The sequence below is a fragment of the Accipiter gentilis genome, chromosome 8 (assembly GCF_929443795.1).
Source record: "Accipiter gentilis chromosome 8, bAccGen1.1, whole genome shotgun sequence".
NCBI lineage: Eukaryota > Metazoa > Chordata > Aves > Accipitriformes > Accipitridae > Astur > Astur gentilis.
Window position 1 is genome coordinate 25,454,139 of NC_064887.1, and position 20,464 is coordinate 25,474,602.

Genomic DNA, 20,464 nt, shown 5'->3' on the forward strand with positions numbered 1-20,464 from the left:
AAGATTACATGTAAAGGTATATATAGAAAAGCAGAAGGAAAACTATATGGAGCCGCTTCAGTTGAAAATGTAGGATTATTTTATATGGGCTCTTTGTGCAAAAATTCATGCCTGTTTCCCCCTTTTGAAAGGTAGCCTCCTGTTTGTTTTCAATTTCTTACACCATCCTGTAACAACTTAGGTTTTATGTTGTTGGCTGAATTACACTGGATTAAAGTATGCATCTTTTTACATTTTTATTGAAGGTATTCTGGATTTATTTTGTAACGGAGCAGCATGGCAGTGTTCAGCTGGGCTTTGGATGAGTTGCAGGGTTTTTAGCAACAATCCTGGAATTCAGTTGGAGATTTCCGTTGATAATTTGGCCCTACTGTGATCCTTCTTTGGTTTGAGAAATGAAGGAACCACAGCTAACTTTGTCCTTCCTCTTGTGGGAAAGCAGTGTTCTGTTTACCTTTAAGAAAAAAAAAAAGCTTGATATAAATATAGTGAGAGCTCAGTATTTGAAGCAAATGAGAGCTACAGAGACTTTCTCTACATTTTAGTTTAGCCATATATTTACCAGGAGGCTAGGATTTTGTATTGAGAAGGATACCAGCTAACTTGAACATGGTGGGAGACACTAGATGGTTGCCTAAAGCAGTTGTAGATTCTTCATCCTTGTTGATATTAAAAATTTGACTGGAGAAGTCCTTGGGAAGCCTGAGCTAGTTGGACCTGCTTTGTGAAAGGGGTTGGTCTAAGTTCTTTTTCTAGGTTTATGAGTTCTTTCTTTCAAATACTATTTGAGTTCCTTTACAGCAAATTGTAGAAAATGAGAAACTTCTTACATTCTATCTCAAACTTAGACTCATCCTAAATGGCAATGAGTCATCAACCTTCCAATCCTGTGTCAAACATAGTAATTGAACAAACAGTATACTGTATTATTCATCACTGTAATTAAAGCATCATTTTTTTCTCACTCTCATTAGTACTGTGTGTGGAAGAGCTCATTATTAGAACTTAGCTCATCAGAACCCACAGCCACTGGGCAGTAGAAGGAGATGTGTTAAATGTGGAAAATTATGTAAAATTTAATTTTCTGTATTACTTTAGGCAAAGTCTTAATCATTGTTGTAATATCAAGTTAATGGCATGACTTCTACCAGATGGGTCTTTTACATTCATTCAATGCTTTAAGCCTTATAAGGATTGTCAGATAAAGCATGAGAGTAAGTAACTAGTTTTGTATTATGAAGAAGGCAAAACAGAAATGTGTGTTAGTCAGAGAGCATGTTTTATCAGTTACCTGAGCAACAAAAGCTGCCATTCATAAATGGCTATCAATGTTAGTAACTGTGAAAAGGATTAACTAGAAGTCTATATTGCAATGTTTCAAAACTAGTCTGCTCTGATAACATACTGAGAGCAGTGGCTCTGAGTGGCTTTGTCAGTGGGACTTGTAGCATGCTGTGGCACGGTGCCAGACTAAGTCATGCACTAGAGAAGATGTGCCTCTGTTTCCTCTTCCACTCTCATCTCCATGAATTAGTACTCCAGTCCTACATACATGTTTATTTTGGGACCTCAGCCTCTTTTGTCTCTTTCTCTTTCTAACTTCCTCTCTTAAAGCACATCACCCAAACATGAACTCTTCACCCCAAATTCTGTAGCAGCCCAGCTTGTCTTGTCACTGATCCTGCATCTCCATGAGGAAATGGTAGTTCTCTAGCGCTCCTAAGGCTGTGTTCCTTCAGCAGATGTTCTGAGATGAACAGGCTTGGATACTTCCCAGTGATAACTGCCTTTGAAGGCGTTTTAGCTGAGCTGCCAGGGAAGTTAAACCACTACTTTTAATGTCATTACTATGCAGGTATGAGTGAGTCAGGAAGAAGGAACTACTTTGTATTTATATATGGGTATAGTTGGTTTATAACTGAAGCCCTGTTTCTCTTTTTCCCACTCCTGTATTCAAAGATTGATGGAGATAGTTGTGACAGAAGAAATTCAGATGGCATTTTATATAATTACTGCTTGGTCTTGATTTAAATGTCCAGAACACAAGAAAAAGGAGACTGCGCATATGTAACAAAATATCCAGAGCATAAGAGCAAGGAGACAGTGCACATGTGTAACAGAATATGTTTTTGTAAGAGGTTTTTGTTTCTGGTTTATCTGGACAGGATTTCACAGCGTGATCTAGGAAAATCCTTAATTATCTGCAAACACAAAATATTCTTGGAAATTTGAGGCTGGTGCTGTTTATTCATCTAAATGTGTATAGCTATCTTGTTATCAGTTATCTTGCATTAATTTGTCATTTTAGTTTAACCTATCCAACTACAGATGTTTTATTTTTGAAATGTGGAGTACTTGACATAAAGGCACTGAAGTGCCTTTGTGGTTTTTACCGTTAGGCACCTGATTCTTCCAGTAAATAGGTTACAGGCAACTTATGGAGTAATTGCTAAGTATATTAGAAAAAAAAAATCCAAGTAGATAGTGTGAAACTATAAAATATGACAAAAATAATGCGATGAGCACCACTTGCTAGTTCTTGATGCCAGTGCGTGTTGTGCAGGAATCTTGTTTCACTATGACCTGGAGTGGGGCGAGGTCTCACTTGGTTAAGTGATTCAGAAAGAATCTGGGAATCTTTAAGTATTTAGTTAGGCTTGAGTTAATAGATCAAATCATTAAATTCCTGAACAAGCATAATAAGGAAATCTCAGGTAGAAGAACTTAGAAGTGCTATCAAAATGCTTAACTCGGCAAGTATCTGTACTTAACAAATCCTTTCTTTAGAAGTGAATTGCATTCAGTCAAATAATGATGTTTTATATATATTCATATAGCTGACTACTAAATTTTAAAAGATAACCAAATACAGAAGGTTATGATAAATTTTGAAAGTAAAAACCATTCCCTCTACCTTGCAGAACCTGCTGTGATGTGTTTAGCATGACTCAGTAATGCCTGTTCTTGCTGAACAAGCATCTTATCAGAGTCAAGCGCTTGTTCTTCATGAAAATGCAGTGAGGAGGTAATTTGACATGATCGTTCCATTGCAGGACAAGAATAACTAGACAACTGGGGTTATGTCAGAATTGTGCTAGGCATAAGTACTGTGTGAGGCTAGAGAAGAACTGGGTCCAAAAATCATCAAACGGGGCAGAACTGACTACTTCAGACTGCTCCATTTTGTTGATAGCAATACTTTAAAACTGTTGTTTCTTTTGTAGTATCAGAATTCTCTTCATTTTACTTTGAGTGTTGGTGAAATGAAGCAATAGCTTTGAAGTTTCTAATAGAGTTATCACTTATTGGCTCTGCTCATAAATTACTTCCTCACCTCTGGTGGTATCAAGCCTTGGCCTGTGCTTTCCCTGAGCTGGAATTCTGCAATTTTCCACTATTAGTTGAGACTTGGAATTTAGGTGGTATCTCATTATGCTAGCAGATTCATTTGAGACTTGGATTATCTAGGGGAGGGTCTTTGGAAAAGGGTGGCTGAAGGCTAAAGCTGCTCAGGTTCCTCAAAGTGCATTGTTCACAGAATCTGCAAGAAAGCCGGATTCAGAGAAGTCAGTTAGCATGGTACAGAAGGAGATACTCACAGTGCTCTAGGCACACTTTTTTGCTGCAGTTGTCATCTATGTTTAATCCCTTGCTTGCCTGCTGATCCTGTCTTTCTTTTACTCTACATATCAGCAACTCTGTTTTTACCTGTCTTTGCTCCTTAAGTATGTGTCCTATAATGGTTATTCCATGTGATCGATACTTTCTAGCAGTTATGAATTCAGTGACTGCTTTTGTGGGGATGACTTTGTCTTAGTTATTCTCTTTCTTGCTTCGTTTCTTTCTGGTTATTTTTGCTCTGTCTTGATAACAATCAATCCATGTTAATATTTATACAAGGAAATGTAACATTGAATTAAGAACTAGTATATACTGGCAGAACATTAATGGGAGTTTGTTTTAATTTAAGAAATGTTACTTACAATTAGCATTAATAGATCAATTATTTTTAGGAATACACAGAACATATAATATATTTGGAATCTTAGTGCTTACTTGTATGTAATATCTTCAGAGTAAGGTTCATCAAGCCCATGGAATTTAATCTGTACCTTACTGTTAACTGAAGTATCTGGCTCAAGTTACTGTTTCCTACTGTATTGTGAGAAGTATCTGGATCCAAAACATTTTTTTTTCAGCAGATAGAAATGGTTGCATGCATAACTATTGATACAAAGGTGATATAAATATTCTCTCAGCTAATTGTAGAGAGCTGATCTCTTCTGTTCTTTGCTCAAGTGCCTGATCCGGTGTAGGCAAAATCTTTAGGGAATTTAGCTATAAATCTATGTGTTTATTGTGCAAGTGAGAACTATAGTTTGAAGATTTTTTTTTCAAAATATGACCAAATTCCTTCACAAAATTCTTTAAAAAAATTCTTGAAGCATGATCAACTTCAGTAAGAACAGAAATACATATTCCTGTTTACAAAAGCCGTATTCTGCCACAGATCAAATCTCTTCTCCAAAACATAGTGAGACAGGGGACTTTTTTTCAATAAGACTCAGGAAAAGAGTATTTATTTATTGATTTTAGCATGAGGATAATAATTTTATCCTCTGTTTTCTTTCTGTCCCTTTCTTCAAGCACCATAGTGGGAAATGGTTTTGTCTATGATTTTCCTAAAGGGGCAGGTCAAAAGAGAACTCCTGATTTGAATATCCTTTAATGGAATATAAGAAATATCCTTAGTATTGGGTAATAATATAAGAGTTGTCTATAACGTGGTATTTTTCCATGAGTATCTGTGTATACAGTATCATATACATCTTTTGCTTAGTACACTTTTTATGCAGTTGTTTGCAGTTCTCCAAAGGAGGTGGAGCTCCATAATCAAAGATTAGGCAGACAGAGAAGGCATTAGCAGTCATGCTCAGAAAACTTTTTCTTCTACAGTTCAGTAAGCTTCTTACTGAACTATGCAGCAGTAGAAAATAAAGTTGTGGAACTTACATTACAGGGCAGAAACGAAATAGTAATTACCTGAGATTGTAAAGATTAGTAAGTTAAAACTCTTGTGTTCTGTGCAGGGTGTAGCTGGGAAAGACAAAACTATGTTTGTGTCTTAGAAAATAAAATACCTCTAAGAATCTAGACTTCTGTATTTTTTTAATATTTTGTAGTGTGCCATCTAAGACTTCAGTACTTTGCACCATTGTAGTGAAATGAAAGAATGAAAAGATTTTTTTAATTGGTTTAAACCAAACCTCTGCATAACAGTTTTTTGTGATAGAGTGTATTACTTCCTGTGTTGTACACTGCTGCTGTGTTGATTATTTTTTTAAAGATCTTTCTCTAACAGTTTTGTATTCTACTCTGTGTAATTCTGTGTTACTGATTTTTTTATTATTATTATCTCCTCTGAAGTAATGGGTTTTTTTCAAAATCATTTGTCCTTACTAAAATACGCTGCAGTTTTTCTGGATTTGCTGACATCTTGAAGGAAGTAGCAGCATTTAGAGTACCGTCTGGGTACCAGTCATCAGCAGCTCCTGGGGAGTTCCTTCAGGCATTGTATTACAGGCTTGTCCAGAGAAAAGTCATTGCTGAGCAGCTGATCCTAGTTTCTGCCTGGCTCAGAATGCTGTCTATATTTCCCCCTCAGATGTGAAGGGTTGCTTCCTTGTGTCATAATTCAGTCATAATGGCGGATCCAACTAGTAAAAGTGACTTTCCCCACTTGCTTTTTTAGCTGTACCTAAAATATGATGGTCAGTGAGAGATGTACAAAAAATGGAACTTTATTTACAATCAGTGGAAGTTTTTAAAAATTGTTTTTGAGACCTTCAGCAGTTATGCTGATAAACCCTGTATTTAGAGCAGTAGGGTACTATTTTTGTAGTGCAGTTTTTCATTTAGTCTTTCTCGTTGAGCATAGTGAATTAAAAGATGTAAAAGAATGCAGCTTGTCTGACACTTTCCAGAATAAATGGGAAAAAAAAATTAGAGAGGTATGTGGAATTAAATGGTTTTCTCTTCCTTTCTGTACCCCCTTTTTTAAAAGGAACAAAACAAATACTTTAGATATAAGTTATCTTATGTGCTTATTTGGTTGCTTGCAATTTTCTGGGGGAAAAATCCATATTATGTTAATAGTTTTAATATTATTTTTTTAGTGAAGAAATTATTTATAAAATAAAGGGTTTTTTGCTAACTGGGAAAAATAGCAATTTTCTAGTTTGTTTCTCACGATAAGAGATGCAAGTTGACTTGAATTCCTCTTTTTATTATTTAGTACATTTTTAAAAATCTCCTTTTTAGTGTCCTACCTGGATTATAAAGAAAATAATTTGGAGTCACTTTTGAGACTCTGAAGACGCTTGTATTTGATAGCTTATATAAAACAGAGTTGTGATATGGATCCAGTCAGTGTGGGTAAAAGCTTATTACACTTGGTTTTGGTAGTACAGAGTATTATCTAAGGTCATCCCTTTCATTTTTCGCTCTGTTTGCTTAAGTAGTTTGCAGTTCATTAATAATTTGCTAGAAACATTGAAAATGTGACTTAGCTAGCTAGTTGTAAATAATTTAATTTTCCTTAATGTATTTATAATGTATTAAGCATATTGGCAGTTCTAGCAACACTTTCATGGCTTTCTCAGTCCACTGGCAATCCGCTTCATAGGCATGATCAAGTTTTACAGAGAAACTGATGATCCTGCATGGGAGGCGAAGGCTCCTAAATTCCCTGTTGGAGAGTTGCCAGTGATTGCTTTTCTTGCAGGCTGTTCTCAGAGCACAGGCACAGTAGACATTGAACTAGCCATGGATCAACAGCTGGGGAAGATTCTGCTTCCAAACCTGCTTGGGGCTTCCTTGGTTGTCAGACCTCAACTGGAAGGCTGTGTCCTCCCTGCAGGCAGGGCATGAAAACAGTCCTCTTGTGCAGTAGGCAGTCTGAGCAGCTCTGGATCAGCACAGGCGGCTCTTAGCACAGCTCTAGTGGTAGCACTCCACATGAGGCCTCTCTTTGGCTGGAAAATGTGTTTTGTGCACTACCTTCTCTTAAAAAGCAAACCCATCATTTTCTTGCTCTTTTAATATTTCCATTCCATTTGGGGGGGGGGGGGTGGGGTGGGGTATGTCTGGAAGCGGTACAAGGTTTTAACCCAGGTGCCATTCAGACTAGGCAACAAAGATATAGCAAGGAAAGACCGTTAGAGCAATGACTCCTGGATGTCAGAGACAATCTGAGTCTTCCCATCTTCCTTCCTGTTTTGCATTTGCTGAACTACCCTTCTGCAATCTGAGCTGGAAACTCCTGCAGAACAGCATGGATTTGTATGGCTGACCCAGGCTCTGCAATCCCTCACAAGGTTTGGGGACTTTACTGGTAGTTAATGTGATACTATGTCCAAACTCCTTCTGTGTGCTGCATTGCTGGGCCAACAAAGGAGTCTTTATATCTATGTATAGAAATGCTGTATTTCACACTGGAGTGCAGCTTCCACAAGAGGCTGGTCATGGGCAATACGCTCTGTCTTTTTCCTTCTTAAATACTTTGGCTGGCAAGAATTCAGCTCCCTAGCTCTTTCCTTCACACTTAAGAGCTTGTATCAGTAGTTGTCCACTGAAGGTCTATAAATAAATTCATAAGGCAGATGAATATGGTGAAAGGAGTTAATTCTGAATAAGTCAGTCAATGGTGGCAGGAGTGAAGAGGTGCTGGTTCCTATCCTAGCTGCACTGCTTACACTAGGAGCATCATGGAGTATGTGGCAGACAGAGGGGCTCTAGGGTCACGTCCAGAGTCCAAAGAGAACAGGCGTATCCCAGGAAGGTTGGCTGTCAGGAACAGTTTTGTGAATGTCTTTAGAAGATAAAGTAAGTATAGCTTGTCCTTTTTTTTTTGTGTGTCAAACAAAGCAACTTAACTGCATTAAAATAAAATGGGTATGTGCTGCTGCTTGCTTCTGAGGGCAGCATCATCACTTTCGTTGGCGATTACACTAAGGGCAGCACCGAGTCTGGATCTGTTCCATCTTTTTCCTGCTGAGAATTTTGGAATAAATGAGGTCCATGTATGACCTTTAATTATAATGATTAGATAGCACATTGGTATGTGACTCACATTGTTCATTGCTGTTGCCATGGCTGTTATAGGTACCTTGAGATGTTTACATGAATATTTTTGTATAGAATTGAACCGATGGTGTTAACAAGTGTTTGGAATCTTTGTTTGCATCATGAGCTGTGTTAAAGGCAATGTTTTAAAAAATACTGTCTTTGGAATTTGTTCTGGTTCATGGGAAATGCTGATTAATACTTAGAAAGCTGTTGGTGTTCTTACCATGAAGCAGAAACAAATCTGTTTAGCTGTAGGCACTGCCTTTGCAAACTGCCATCATTTTCTTACTCAGTCACAAGAATCTAATGTAAATCCTGGTTGTCATTCTCTTTTTTTATGTTGGGGGGTGTGTGTGTGTTTGGTTTTTAATTATTGCAAACTGCAATAGCCATTTTCTTTCAATTCATAACAACACCAGGAGAAACATACCTCCACTTTTAACAGAAGCTATATTTTATTTATCAGTATATGCTCATTTTAAACCTAGTTGTACATATATAGCCACACCTGCATAAGATAATTAGTTTACTAGAACAAAAATATTTCTATCATGTTGGTTTTTTACTTAAGATTAGTGTGTTCTTCCTGGATTATGAGTTTAAAAATAGGTAAACTTACATTTATTAATGCAGCATTTTCATGATGATGAAGGTTGTTTACCAAGCAGTCTCAACTTTTATTTCCAGTACAAATAACACTGATCAGACAGGGGTTTTTGTTTTTGCTAGGGTGACAAAGTTAAAAGATCTCTTTTAGCTCTGTTAAAAGTGATGTAATGTTTGAATCATTAAAATTGCTTATTCTTTCCATTTTCAGGTCTTTATTTTTGGTGTTAGTTTTGTTACAGAAGTTACTTTAATCTGCAATAAACTGGGGTTTTTTTGCAATTAATGTCCTTGTGCTTTGTATTGTGTTCTCAAATCTGTTATGTGTGATTTTTCTTTATCTGTCTTTAATTCAAAAACTGACAACCAGACAGAAAACTTGTAGCATTTACAGTGTTGGTCTCTGCATGTATGTGGCTATGTTCAGAAATGATACATAAGTGCTCTTCTGATGTGTAAACTAATTAGGTATTGCTGCTTCCCTTTGTAGAGTGCTCACTTGGCCATGATTGATACTCTTATGATGGCATATACAGTAGAGATGGTCAGTGTTGAGAAAGTGATTGCATGCACTCAGCAGTATTCGTCCTTCTTCCAAGCTACAGATCTACCTTATGACATTGAAGATGCTGTCATGTACTGGATAAACAAGGTATGAGTACTGGAAAAGCAAGCTGTGATTTTCTTTGTAGTCTACATGATTCGATTAAAGATCGGTGGGTAGGATATATATGTATGTAGGTATATAAAAACTGTGTCTACTTCAGATTGTTCCTTTATCTGCTGTGTATGGATAATAAAAAGCAAAGTTTGAAGAAATAAGCTAAACATGTTATGTGAGCCAAATAAATGGGAAGTCTAAATAAAGTACTATAATATACATTACATATGACATGTCGAGTTGCCGTGACAGCTGCTCAAGGGTCTGTTTTCAGCTCTCTAAGAGTTGTCATCTTCCTGTGTAATTTATCATGATTTAAAACTAAGGTATTCTGTTTGTATCTGAATACATCTTGCTCGGTGATCTACCTTCACTGCATAATCAAATCAAGTAACAAGGATACACTGGTAATCAAATGTCACTGAGCATAATAAGGGGCGGGTTAGTTTGTACAATGTAAAGCTAACAACTAGTGAGCCCAGACTGCATCTGAAATGGACATTTGCTGATTATGCTTGATGGCTATAGTCTGAAATATTTGTTTAATCTTTTCAGTTAACTCGGTGGTAGTGATTTATACACCTTTTGAAAACTTAGAATTTCTATGATTTGTTTCATAGAACAGACCACTGAAGAAACTATTTTGTCCCTAGGTAAATGAACATTTGAAAGACATAATGGAACAGGAACAAAAACTAAAAGAGCATCACAGTGCAGAATCTGCAGGAGGTCAAAAGGTAGGTGTAGGAGTTAAAACATTTTAAACAAGAATAAGCATTTATCTGTAAGCAAAAACTACTTGCATATAGTATGTATAGGTAAATATACATTTGCCGATATTGAACTTTTAACTGCTTGTTAAAGAAAGCAAACTTTTACTATGCAGTCATTTTGTTATTTGTTTTATTGTTTCCATGAAAATATCCATTTAAATGTAACACTAATAGAGTTGCGCTTTTTATTCCCTGTTGTCCTTTTTGACAAATAAATCTTTCATAGGGAAACATCGGTTTATGTTAGTCTTAAGGAATTTATTAAGATTAATGAATACTTTCAAATTAATTAAAACTATAGTCAGATGTTATATGAAAAAGACCACCACATTTTTATTCATGATTTTTAATGTTTTTTCCTTGTGAATTGCATGCATCTCAAAAGAGAAAACTATATGTGGCATCATGAGAAGCATTGCTCTGGCTATGATCCAAAATACCAGTTGATTACAGGTTTTATTATATATACAATAAAAACCGATTATGTTTGATTCCTTTCCTAACAGGATTTTTTTTTCCTTTTGTTTGAGCAGCTCAGTTAATTAAGTAGCACTATACCCACCAAGATACGGAAGGATAGCATTCAGTTCCAGAGTATGTAAAACTGCTTGCTTCAGAATGAGATCACTTATCCTATTGTGATATAATTATTATTGGTGAATTGGTAATCGGTTTGAACACTGTTTTGTATTATCCCTGCATTTGAAAGCAGAGCAGATTTCTTAGCTACTGCAAGGCTGTAATCCTTCAGTACCCTTCATGGTCTGTTTTCAAGTGAGCAGCTGTCTCCCTTTCAATGCTACTCTGAAGCAGCTGAGGGTTACCTGGCAAGATTAGAAGTTCAGTTTCAAAAAGCATGAATGCAGTGTATGTCCTTGCACTTGTGGTTTCTTTTTAAATGTAAGGAATGATGAAGGCTAATTGGTAAATATGTGACTCAGCAAAAGAAAATGGTATTTTTTACAGTAGTAGTGTGACCCTGATGCATATATCCTGATAATGGAAAACTTAATCTGTGTTCAATAGTGGTAGTAGCATAGAAATCTGGAGAATAAGATGTCCTGGACAAGTTCATTCCTCAAATTTAGATAAAACATAGTAAACAGGGGGCAGGGAGATAACCTGTGATCCTCTGTCCTCTAATGATTTTTCTTTTTCCTGAAAATAATATTAGGAAGTTTTGTGTGCGTTTTTTTAGGTCACTCTGAAAGCTGAGAATAATTTTTAAAATCCAAAGTGCATGAGAGTCTTAATGTGGTAAACAAAGTTTTATTAAAGAGAACATTAGTATCAGAGCAATGCCATAAAATTATCTGTATTTGTAAAAATTCAGTAATATTTATTTTCACTTTTATTATAGTTTGCGTTTTATATTGGCAATAGCGAGATAAAATTTTTAGCTTATAATTTATCTTTAATGTCAGCATTCTTGAATCAACTGCTGAAAGTCTTGTATAGTCTGTAACTCTGATCCCCTAAAGGGACCCAGTGGAATAAAACTTTTACATAAAAATGGTGTATGCATTTGTGGTGTTTTTCATATGAATTGTGAAGCTATAACACAGTCAGAGCCCTGCTCTGTTGGCCAATGTACAAATGCATTTGCAAAACAGCCAGCCAAATCATGTTACAGTTGCTATATCACGGAGAACTTTGTAATTACGGCCTTTTCTTGTATACACTGAATTTTAATACCATTATCCCAGGTACATGTTATGTTATTTGCCTCAGTGTGGGATTCAGCTGCATAAATTACATTATCAAGTAAGGTATTCTATGCCAGGGCATTGAATTAGCATAAAATCTGAGCATGGGCAAAACATCAGGCTCCAGCTGTGACCCCTAGATGTCTCTTCTGACAGTAAATTTATTGCAGATTACAGTTTATAAAAAAAAAAAAAAAGCTTTTAGGAAGTTAGCCGTCCTTCACATTTAAGTACATGAGAAAAATGAGGATAAAACTACCTTGATAATGAGTCAAAATATCATTTGAACATTAAAGTTTCAGTAAATACAATGATAAAATGGAATCTGCTTCTAGAAAATAAATCTAGAATATGAAGTATTCGGTCAACTCTATTTTGAAGTATTTAAGGAATTTGAATTACTGAACTTTGCATGCAGGAAGGCAGCAACATATTTTCAACTGATTCAGATTGTTTAACTCAGGGTTTTGTTTGGGAAAAACTGGTCTGTTCAACTGATGGCTAATTTACTACTATGAAATCTCAGCCATTCTTTTTGTTTTATGCCTCACAATATTTCCCAAATTTCCACTTACTTTTGCTAAAGCTAATGGTGCTTGCACACATGTAAGCATCTGAGAAGCACATTAAACACTATACCAAAACCTGTATTTCTTGACTGCAGATGATACTGAATGCTAGCTTTTAAAATAAAACTATAATGCAGATCCATTGCATGGATCAATTGCATCAAATAAGTTGGTCAGACTTTCTAACAGGAGTTTGTTAAATTATGATGTGGTGCCTGTCAAGCATTTTCTAGTATTTATTTCCAGATATCCAGGTGTTTTACCCTGATTATCTGTTTCCATATTGCATCAGTCCATGCATTCCTCTTTTTATAGCACAGAATTAGTGACATGTCCTGTTACTTTATGGCATTGACCCTACCTCATATATCTGAGCAAAGCTGTGAAATAACTGTATCTAAATACCTATACCAAGTTTGGGTATTGCTGAAATATGTATATAATTTTTTATCTGAATACTAATTAGTGTGATTTTCTTCCTCCACCCCCACCCCCTCCATTTCATGCTATGCCTGGGTTTAGTTATTAGTATCAGTAGATTTTCTTAAACTAAAAAAAGGTAGGAGGGGATTAAATTCTGTTTTTGTATTAACTAAAGGAATATTATTACATTGTTTTCCATTTTTATGGGCAAATTAAATTATGCTTCTATACGTTTACTAAGAATAGCATTTTCTGTGCTCATATTATAGTTGTAGCTTAATTCTCAGTGTCTGAGTTCAATTGTTTTATTTTCTTTCTTTGATGTTTTTAAACTCCTAACTGCTGCTTGTATTTGTAAATTTAGCATGAAGGGGAATTGAAATGTTTAATTGTGCTTCTATTCTGTCTTCTACCGTCCTTTTCAGGTTGGGGCTCTGTTTTGTGATTTTAGGTTCTTCATATTACCCACACAGTTAGCAGCTCAAAAGGTGATGATTCCATTCTAAAATTTAAGAGACTTTGCAATCTGCCTTCTGTGCTAGCCAAACACCTTTAGATATTTAAGTTTCAGAGTTTCTGAGGTGTGGTCAGGTTTTGAACCTGATGTAAATTTAAATTAACAATACCTCTTCTGCTGATTTAGAGAGGTAGCCAGACAAACCTGGAAAGAATAGATCATTCTAGTCATTAGCAAAAGCTTTTCTTTAGTTTTAATTTCTGGCCAAGAAGCAGCAAAGTTATGTACCTAAAAGTGAAACTAAGTTAATGAGTAGACCTTTTAATTACTTTATAATTTCCTACTGTGATAAATTCATAACTTTATCAATAGTGAAAAATAATCTCAGCATAATCCTCAAGCCTGCCAAATTAATGCCTTACTATCTTGTTACAAATCTGTGGTGAACCTTTTTGCCATAAATAGTAAATCTCAACATTTCTAAAAATTGTCATATACACAGATTAATAAATGATACAACTGATAAAATTTACCTGTTTTCTCCTTCTAGATAGATAAAAACAGTATTAAGAGATTATGAGATTGCTTTTGTTTTCCTTCACTTTCTTCTACTGCTAGCTTCCTGTAGAAGATAAGAGAGGAAGGAGTACATATGAATTTTTAGTTCCAGGTAGTCCTCTGTGGATCTTGATCAGCCGGTGATTTGTGGTAACCTCGTCTTTTTCTGGTAGAGTCTCTGCATCTTCTTTCAGAATTGGGATTTCAAGTTTTGTAGTGAATAGCTTTGGTTTTCAGGCTTCCATTAAATAATATGTAGTGAATGTATGGTTGCACTGGTTAAAATACTGATTTTCAATGTACTCAAAGCTTTCTCAAAAACTTATTTTTCCATCTGCTTTTGTGATTTAGACTGAATCAGTCTTAACAGATTTAAGCCAAATCAATGCAAATCCTATGAGAGAAACAAATATGAGTATTCACCCAAAGACCTAAATTCTTTAATTTTTTTTTTAATTAAACAGTGCAACTTTTTGCGTGAAGGTAAAACACTAATGCCATAGTTCCACTTTCAATTTAATGTTTCATAAATCCACACTGCTAGCAAAAGCTAACCTGTCAAGAAAATAAGTTTGCAGCAGGATCAACTTCTTGATCCAATTAATGCAATTAATGCACAGCTGCATGAACACAAATGATGGTGCAAGGAAGACAGCAGAAAAGTATTTAATGAATGGCATGACTACCATTTTTTGGCACCATGGGATGAATTTATGCTGAGTTAAATTCATAGTCATGTTTAAAACTTTTTGTTAGGGGGGATTAAACAATCTTCTTGTAAAATTGTAAGCCCTCGACCTGAGGAACTGTTCTGTTCTTTTGGGTTTCGTTTAGTTTTGTGGTTGTTTTTATTTGTGTTTGGTTTGGGGTATTTTGTTTTATTTAGGGGGGGTGGGGTGTGTTTTGTTGTTGTTGTTGTTTTTTAAACATTGGGAGAAGTCAGTCAGTATTCTCTACTCAGTTTGGTTTTTTAGTAACTGATTTTTAATAAGTTCCAGGGAAAAAAGTTTATTCCTGTTGACAGAAAGTGCCAATTCAACAGCCACTGAATTCCCATTATGTTGTCCAAGAGATTTCAACTTTTGTTTATCTCTTTTCCTTAAGTGCCTTTACAAAGTACATATTTATAAATCTTACAGTATGTTTGAATTTAAACTTGATTATCTTCAGTCTTTCAGACTCTTGAAGCAGCATATTCATGGTAGTCTCAACCATAGTTTCAGCCAAGTGGACAAATAAAAACATATATTAGATTGCTAGTTTTGAGTTCAGTGAATAGAGTTACAGAAAAATTTGTTAACTTTAGTGTGCTTAGGATTAAGCTTTTAGGTCAAATTTTATATTTGTAAAACTTTTTCTTTATGATTTGGTGTTGTGTTTTTTGATCATGTATGAGTTAGAATTGTATGTATTGGTTCTGATAATTTTCCTGCCAGTAGCCAAAACTCCATGTACATTTCAGGTCATTGCACATCATGCAGCTGATGCTAATGGGATTTGTCATTGCAAAAATATAACTGCCTGCATCTCTTGTTGTTCTGAACTGTCATATGATTGTTTAAAAATATTGTTAAATTTTATAACTGTTTGGCTTGAAGTAACTAATGCAAACTTCACTGCAATTGGTTGTACTGTACTACAGTGTGTTTATACCTTTTTTTCATTGCTTTAGCTTCCCTGCTTCCCCATGTGTGCTGCTGGAGTTCATTTTGATACTTGTGGTATCATGACTTCAAGTCTCAAATGAATTCTTCAGTCGGATTGCATATGTAGAATACAATTAGATGTGTGAAAGCATTAAATAAAACTGCATAGATCTGACAATCCTTACCTGCTCATGTGGGAAAATTATGTTGTTGATCTACATAGACTGCAGATGTATTTCTCCAGTGTTATTTCTGCTAATTAGTTCAATATGTGGAAGTTACAGTGCACTAATGCTTACCATTAAATTATAATTCACTGTTATACAAAACTGAGAATGTTAAAGAAAATTGCTTTGTAAAATTAATTATGAAATCTGATAAATTGTTCCTTTTTTTTTCTTTGCTTTTTGCTTTTATTCTTTTTTCCTACTGCTTCCTCTGAAGTCTCCTACCAAATGGTTTTGGAAACTGGTTCCTGTAAGTTTGCTCAACTGCTTTACTTTGATCAAAGAGCTTATTTTGGGAATGGCTTTTTCCATGTCATGCTGGTCTAATCATTAATTTCATTTATCTCTACAAGATAATTTTATAAGAGATTGCTCTGCAAAGGTGTGCATAAAATAGAAGCTTATTTTGCAACGTAATCTGTGCAAAATGTAAGATGTGATGCTGGATAAGGAATTACTTTTCAAGCAGTAAAATACTCTGTGGGTTTGCATAAGACAGTGCTGCCTGTTATTAACTACTGTGAAATGATCAGGTTTTTTGCAAACTTGTACTATCTCATACTGACTTTTTTTAGAAGAGACTTGCAGAAATAGTTTTTGATTGTTGATGCTACATGGAATCTGAATTTTTCTGACTTATTTTAAGAATATGGAATCATTATTCCATTTGTCTAGAATTCCCTAATTTTTCAGCAGTTTTAAGACTGCTGTTCATCTCTCCACACACAAAGTAACCAAAAGCAGTCTACTTTTAGTGAGACTATAATTTCACTAAAAGCAATAAAAAGTAGCTGTTCAGGTCTGCAATAATAATAGTTTGTTTTCTCTGTGCTGTGTCACCTTGGGATTATCATTACTTTCCTTATATAGTAATTCACCCCTGAAATGCATTCAGATTGTTTATTCTTGTCGTTGTTTAACCCCAGCCAGCAGCTAACCACTACCCAGCTGCTCACTCACTCCGTGCCACCCCGTGGGATGGGGGAGAAAATCGGGAAAAGAAGTAAAACTCGTGGGTTGAGAGAAGAACGGTTTAGTAGAACAGAAAAGAAGAAACTACTAATGATAACACTAATAAAATGACAACAATAGTAATAACAGGATTGGAATGTACAAATGATGCGCAGGGCAATTGCTCACCACCCGCCGACCGACACCCAGCCAGTCCCCGAGCGGCGATTCCCTGCCCCCACTCCCCCCAGTTCCTATACTAGATGGGACGTCCCATGGTATGGAATACACCGTTGGCCAGTTTGGGTCAGGGACCCTGGCTGTGTCCTGTGCCAACTTCTTGTGCCCCTCCAGCTTTCTCACTGGCTGGGCATAACAAGCTGAAAAATTCTTGACTTTAGACTAAACACTATGTAGCAACAACTGAAAACATCAATGTGTTATCAACATTCTTTGCATACTGAACTCAAAACACAGCACTGTACCAGCTAGTAGGAAGACAGTTAACTCTATCCCAGCTGAAACTAGGACAATTCTACAACTGGTTTGGCTTGGGAACAAAATAGTTGTTTAGGTATGTGCAGAATTGCATACTTCTGGTCTGAATTCCAAAGAACTAATTCTGATCTATCTTTGATCTAAGCATTACCAAATAACTGATCTAGCAGGCCCTCAGATATTCGTTGTCATACCTAGTAAAAGCTTGTTCCTACATTGCAAAGAGAATTAAAAAATAACAACGGAGTTGCATGTAGGCAACAACGAAAATTACTTGGCATCTGGAAAACCAGTTTAAAAGTACTGTCTTCAACAGACTAATCAGTTTTCAAATTCATAACAGTTTATGCTATCCGGGCAATTTCTCTATAATGTTATTACAGTTGTGACACACAAATATACTGCTATTCACAATATAGTCCTTTAATTTTGTTCTGGAGTTAGGATAGCATAATTAAATGGAGGGAATAATGCAAAAAAAACCCCAAACAAACAAACAAAAAACTGTCCGTGATGAGAAATTTAAGCACATTTTATTCTTTTTGTCTCACTGGTACAAAATAAGGTGACTACTTAAAAGCAGTTTCAGAATATGTTTTTGTTCTGTTTTTGCCTAAGTTGTTAGTTTACTAATGATTCTCTTCCATTGCATAAAAATGATACACAAATATAAAATGTCAGTGTATTGAAAAGCCAGCTCCAGTTTGCCTGCCAGTTGTCCATAAACAACCTGAAGTAGTGGTATTTATGTTACTTTGAGCTTGTTAGTTTAGTAAAGATACAGTTGAAACTCAAGTGCTACTGATAATATGGTAGGATGGCAGTGGCCCAAGCTGCTCTAACAGTTCAACCAGTCTTCTGATCTTTTCCCTTTCCATAGAGCAAGTGTTTCGTAGTGAGATGGATATTCCTGAGCATACAGGCAGCTGAAAACTTACTTTAGGAAGCAAATTTATAACATGTTATCAACTGTATAGTAAACACATAAGAGCATTCATTATTAATGATGAACTCAGAAAACACAGAGTACTTATGACAGAGTAGCTGGTGTGCTGTAGGTTCATCTTTCGCTGACCTTGTTTATGTGCAAATGTCTCAATTAGACTTGTTTAAGTGGAATAAGCTCAGAGATGCTAAATAAGGCCGCTTTAGGATCTCAGAAACAAGATGTCTGTATTAACATTTAAGTTTAAATTAGCACTAGAGCTTTATAATAAATGTAGAGGTTCATCTTTTGCATTATTGCATCCATATTTAGTAGCAAACATAGCAACTGATGTGAAGAGTTTCTTCAAATGGAAGTTTGTTAAAAACACAGTGCAATTACCAGTGTCTTATTTTTCAGTATAATTTCTTTTATCTTTTCAACCAAATTGAAACACGATGCCTGTTATACCCTATTGAACCTAGCATATCAGGTTATATACGTATATTTTTCCTGCAGTAATGTGCCTGGCATACTCTCTACAATGATCTAAGTCCACTTTTAGGTCCACTTTAATGATATGACACAGCTTCCAGCACCTGTGGGGAACTGTTCATAAGGTCAGTGAAGTCATCATTAAAGTGACAGTAGACTTTTTCACAGGATTTACTGTGCAATACCACTGTATTATCAATTTCGGATGTTTTTTAACACTCCCATTAAAAAGATGCTATTTAAAAGATTATATAAATTACACAGGGCTCGTTGGACCATGATGTTAGAGTCCATCTGTATCTTGTATCTTTTATCATTATTTCATAATCAAATTGTAGTATTTAATAGACTTAATTTCAGTCATTTTGAGGAGGAAGTACATGGATATATCAATATGGTATTTGAAACTCACAGGATTTTCATCATGGTGGGTCATTGGAGTGCCACAGAGCAAAAAAGAGCAAACTTTAACTGCAAGCATAATTGGCCTGCATTAGAAATAGTAGGGACTATTACTAATGTGGGAAAAAGTATTAATAATGCATGAACGCTAACATAATTTTGTTTGGTGTTAGTATTTCCTATGGCATGCAAAAACGGCGTTTTCATTTCTATGTAGTATACTTGGCACACAAATACCAGTACGTTTCAAGTATGAAGTAAAGACTTAACTCTCAGCGGTGTTATTACATGTTAATTGCTTAAAGTATAAGTTCTCTGGGCCAAATCCAAGCCCTTTATTTTTCTAGAATTGATGTTTCTGCTGTTGCCAGATTAGACTCATAGTTCTTGGGCCAGTTAGAGGATACTGACATTCACTAAAGATAATCCCATATGATCCTTGACAGAAATCCAGTGACAATAAGCATAGCTTTCAGGCTTAGTCTGTGGTTCCACAGACTTTTTTGCCAGCAAAGCTAGCTTAAACAATTCCCATCCCACCCATAAAACCTCTAGCCCTGCCCACTCATTCACTGCAGAAACAAAGGAGGAGAGATATGTTGTAGCTGTATCAGTGGTCTTACCTTGACCCATCAGCAATTGCTCCAGCACAGCCAAAAGATGGAGAGTAGGAGATAGGAACTGTCAGCTTCAGCTTTGCTGGGAGCAGTAACATCCACGAAGACTTCTCAGAGTCCCTATATGGAAACTTCCAGTTTAGTGTGTTTAGATGAATGAAAATAGTGTAAAATTAACTCAGAAACACTCTTGGCCTCGTAAGTAGTTCTGTGATACAAATGGAAAAGTAATCCTTCAGTACTGTTATAAAAATAAGTCTTAGTAAATAATAGTAACAAATTAAAATCTGTATCATGTTCTTCCACTTCCATTTGTTTTCCCAGGAAGAAGTGAAAAGAAATTAAGAATGATGAATACCAATTTTTTTTAAGTAAGCCCCCTTTTCCCCCCTCACCCCAAAAATGAAACTCATGAAAAATACATTCACTGCAGAGACATGCTACCTGGGTGTTCTGAACTAATGATCTCTTTATACATTGAGTTATTTTTCAAAATGTTTCCTTTTGTAACTGAGCCACTGTGTGGTCATAACACTTGACCATTAATGTTTCTCTGTGTTTATGACTGCTTATAGTGATACATGCTAGTAATAAAAATGGAGTTGATCAAATGCAGATTTCCTTGTTCCTGAATTTGCCATTAAGTCAATTACAAGAATGAGATTTTGGGCTAGATTCTTAGGTATGTTAACTTCACAAGAGTCATCTGACTTGCCAGTAAACTGAAGTTAAACCACCTAAGGATTTGTCTCCTGTTTACACACAGATTGTTTCTGATTGTATAACAGTGAGTGTTGAATGTTAATTAAGGTATATGATGTTA

At 35.6% G+C, this 20,464-nt stretch overlaps 1 protein-coding gene across 4 annotated transcripts in view; it reads left to right on the top strand.

The window, feature by feature from the left end:
* CAMSAP2 (calmodulin regulated spectrin associated protein family member 2) overlaps nt 1-20,464 on the top strand; it is an 88,195-nt gene that overhangs the window by 35,444 nt on the left and 32,287 nt on the right. For 2 of the 4 annotated variants that reach the window (XM_049807116.1, XM_049807117.1), the window contains exons 3-5: nt 9,224-9,385; nt 10,048-10,131; nt 15,971-16,003. In XM_049807116.1, the coding sequence (XP_049663073.1) occupies nt 9,224-9,385; nt 10,048-10,131; nt 15,971-16,003 (279 nt within the window). The remainder of the gene's footprint in view (nt 1-9,223; nt 9,386-10,047; nt 10,132-15,970; nt 16,004-20,464) is intronic. The other 2 variants (XM_049807118.1, XM_049807119.1) reach the window with 1 other exon arrangement.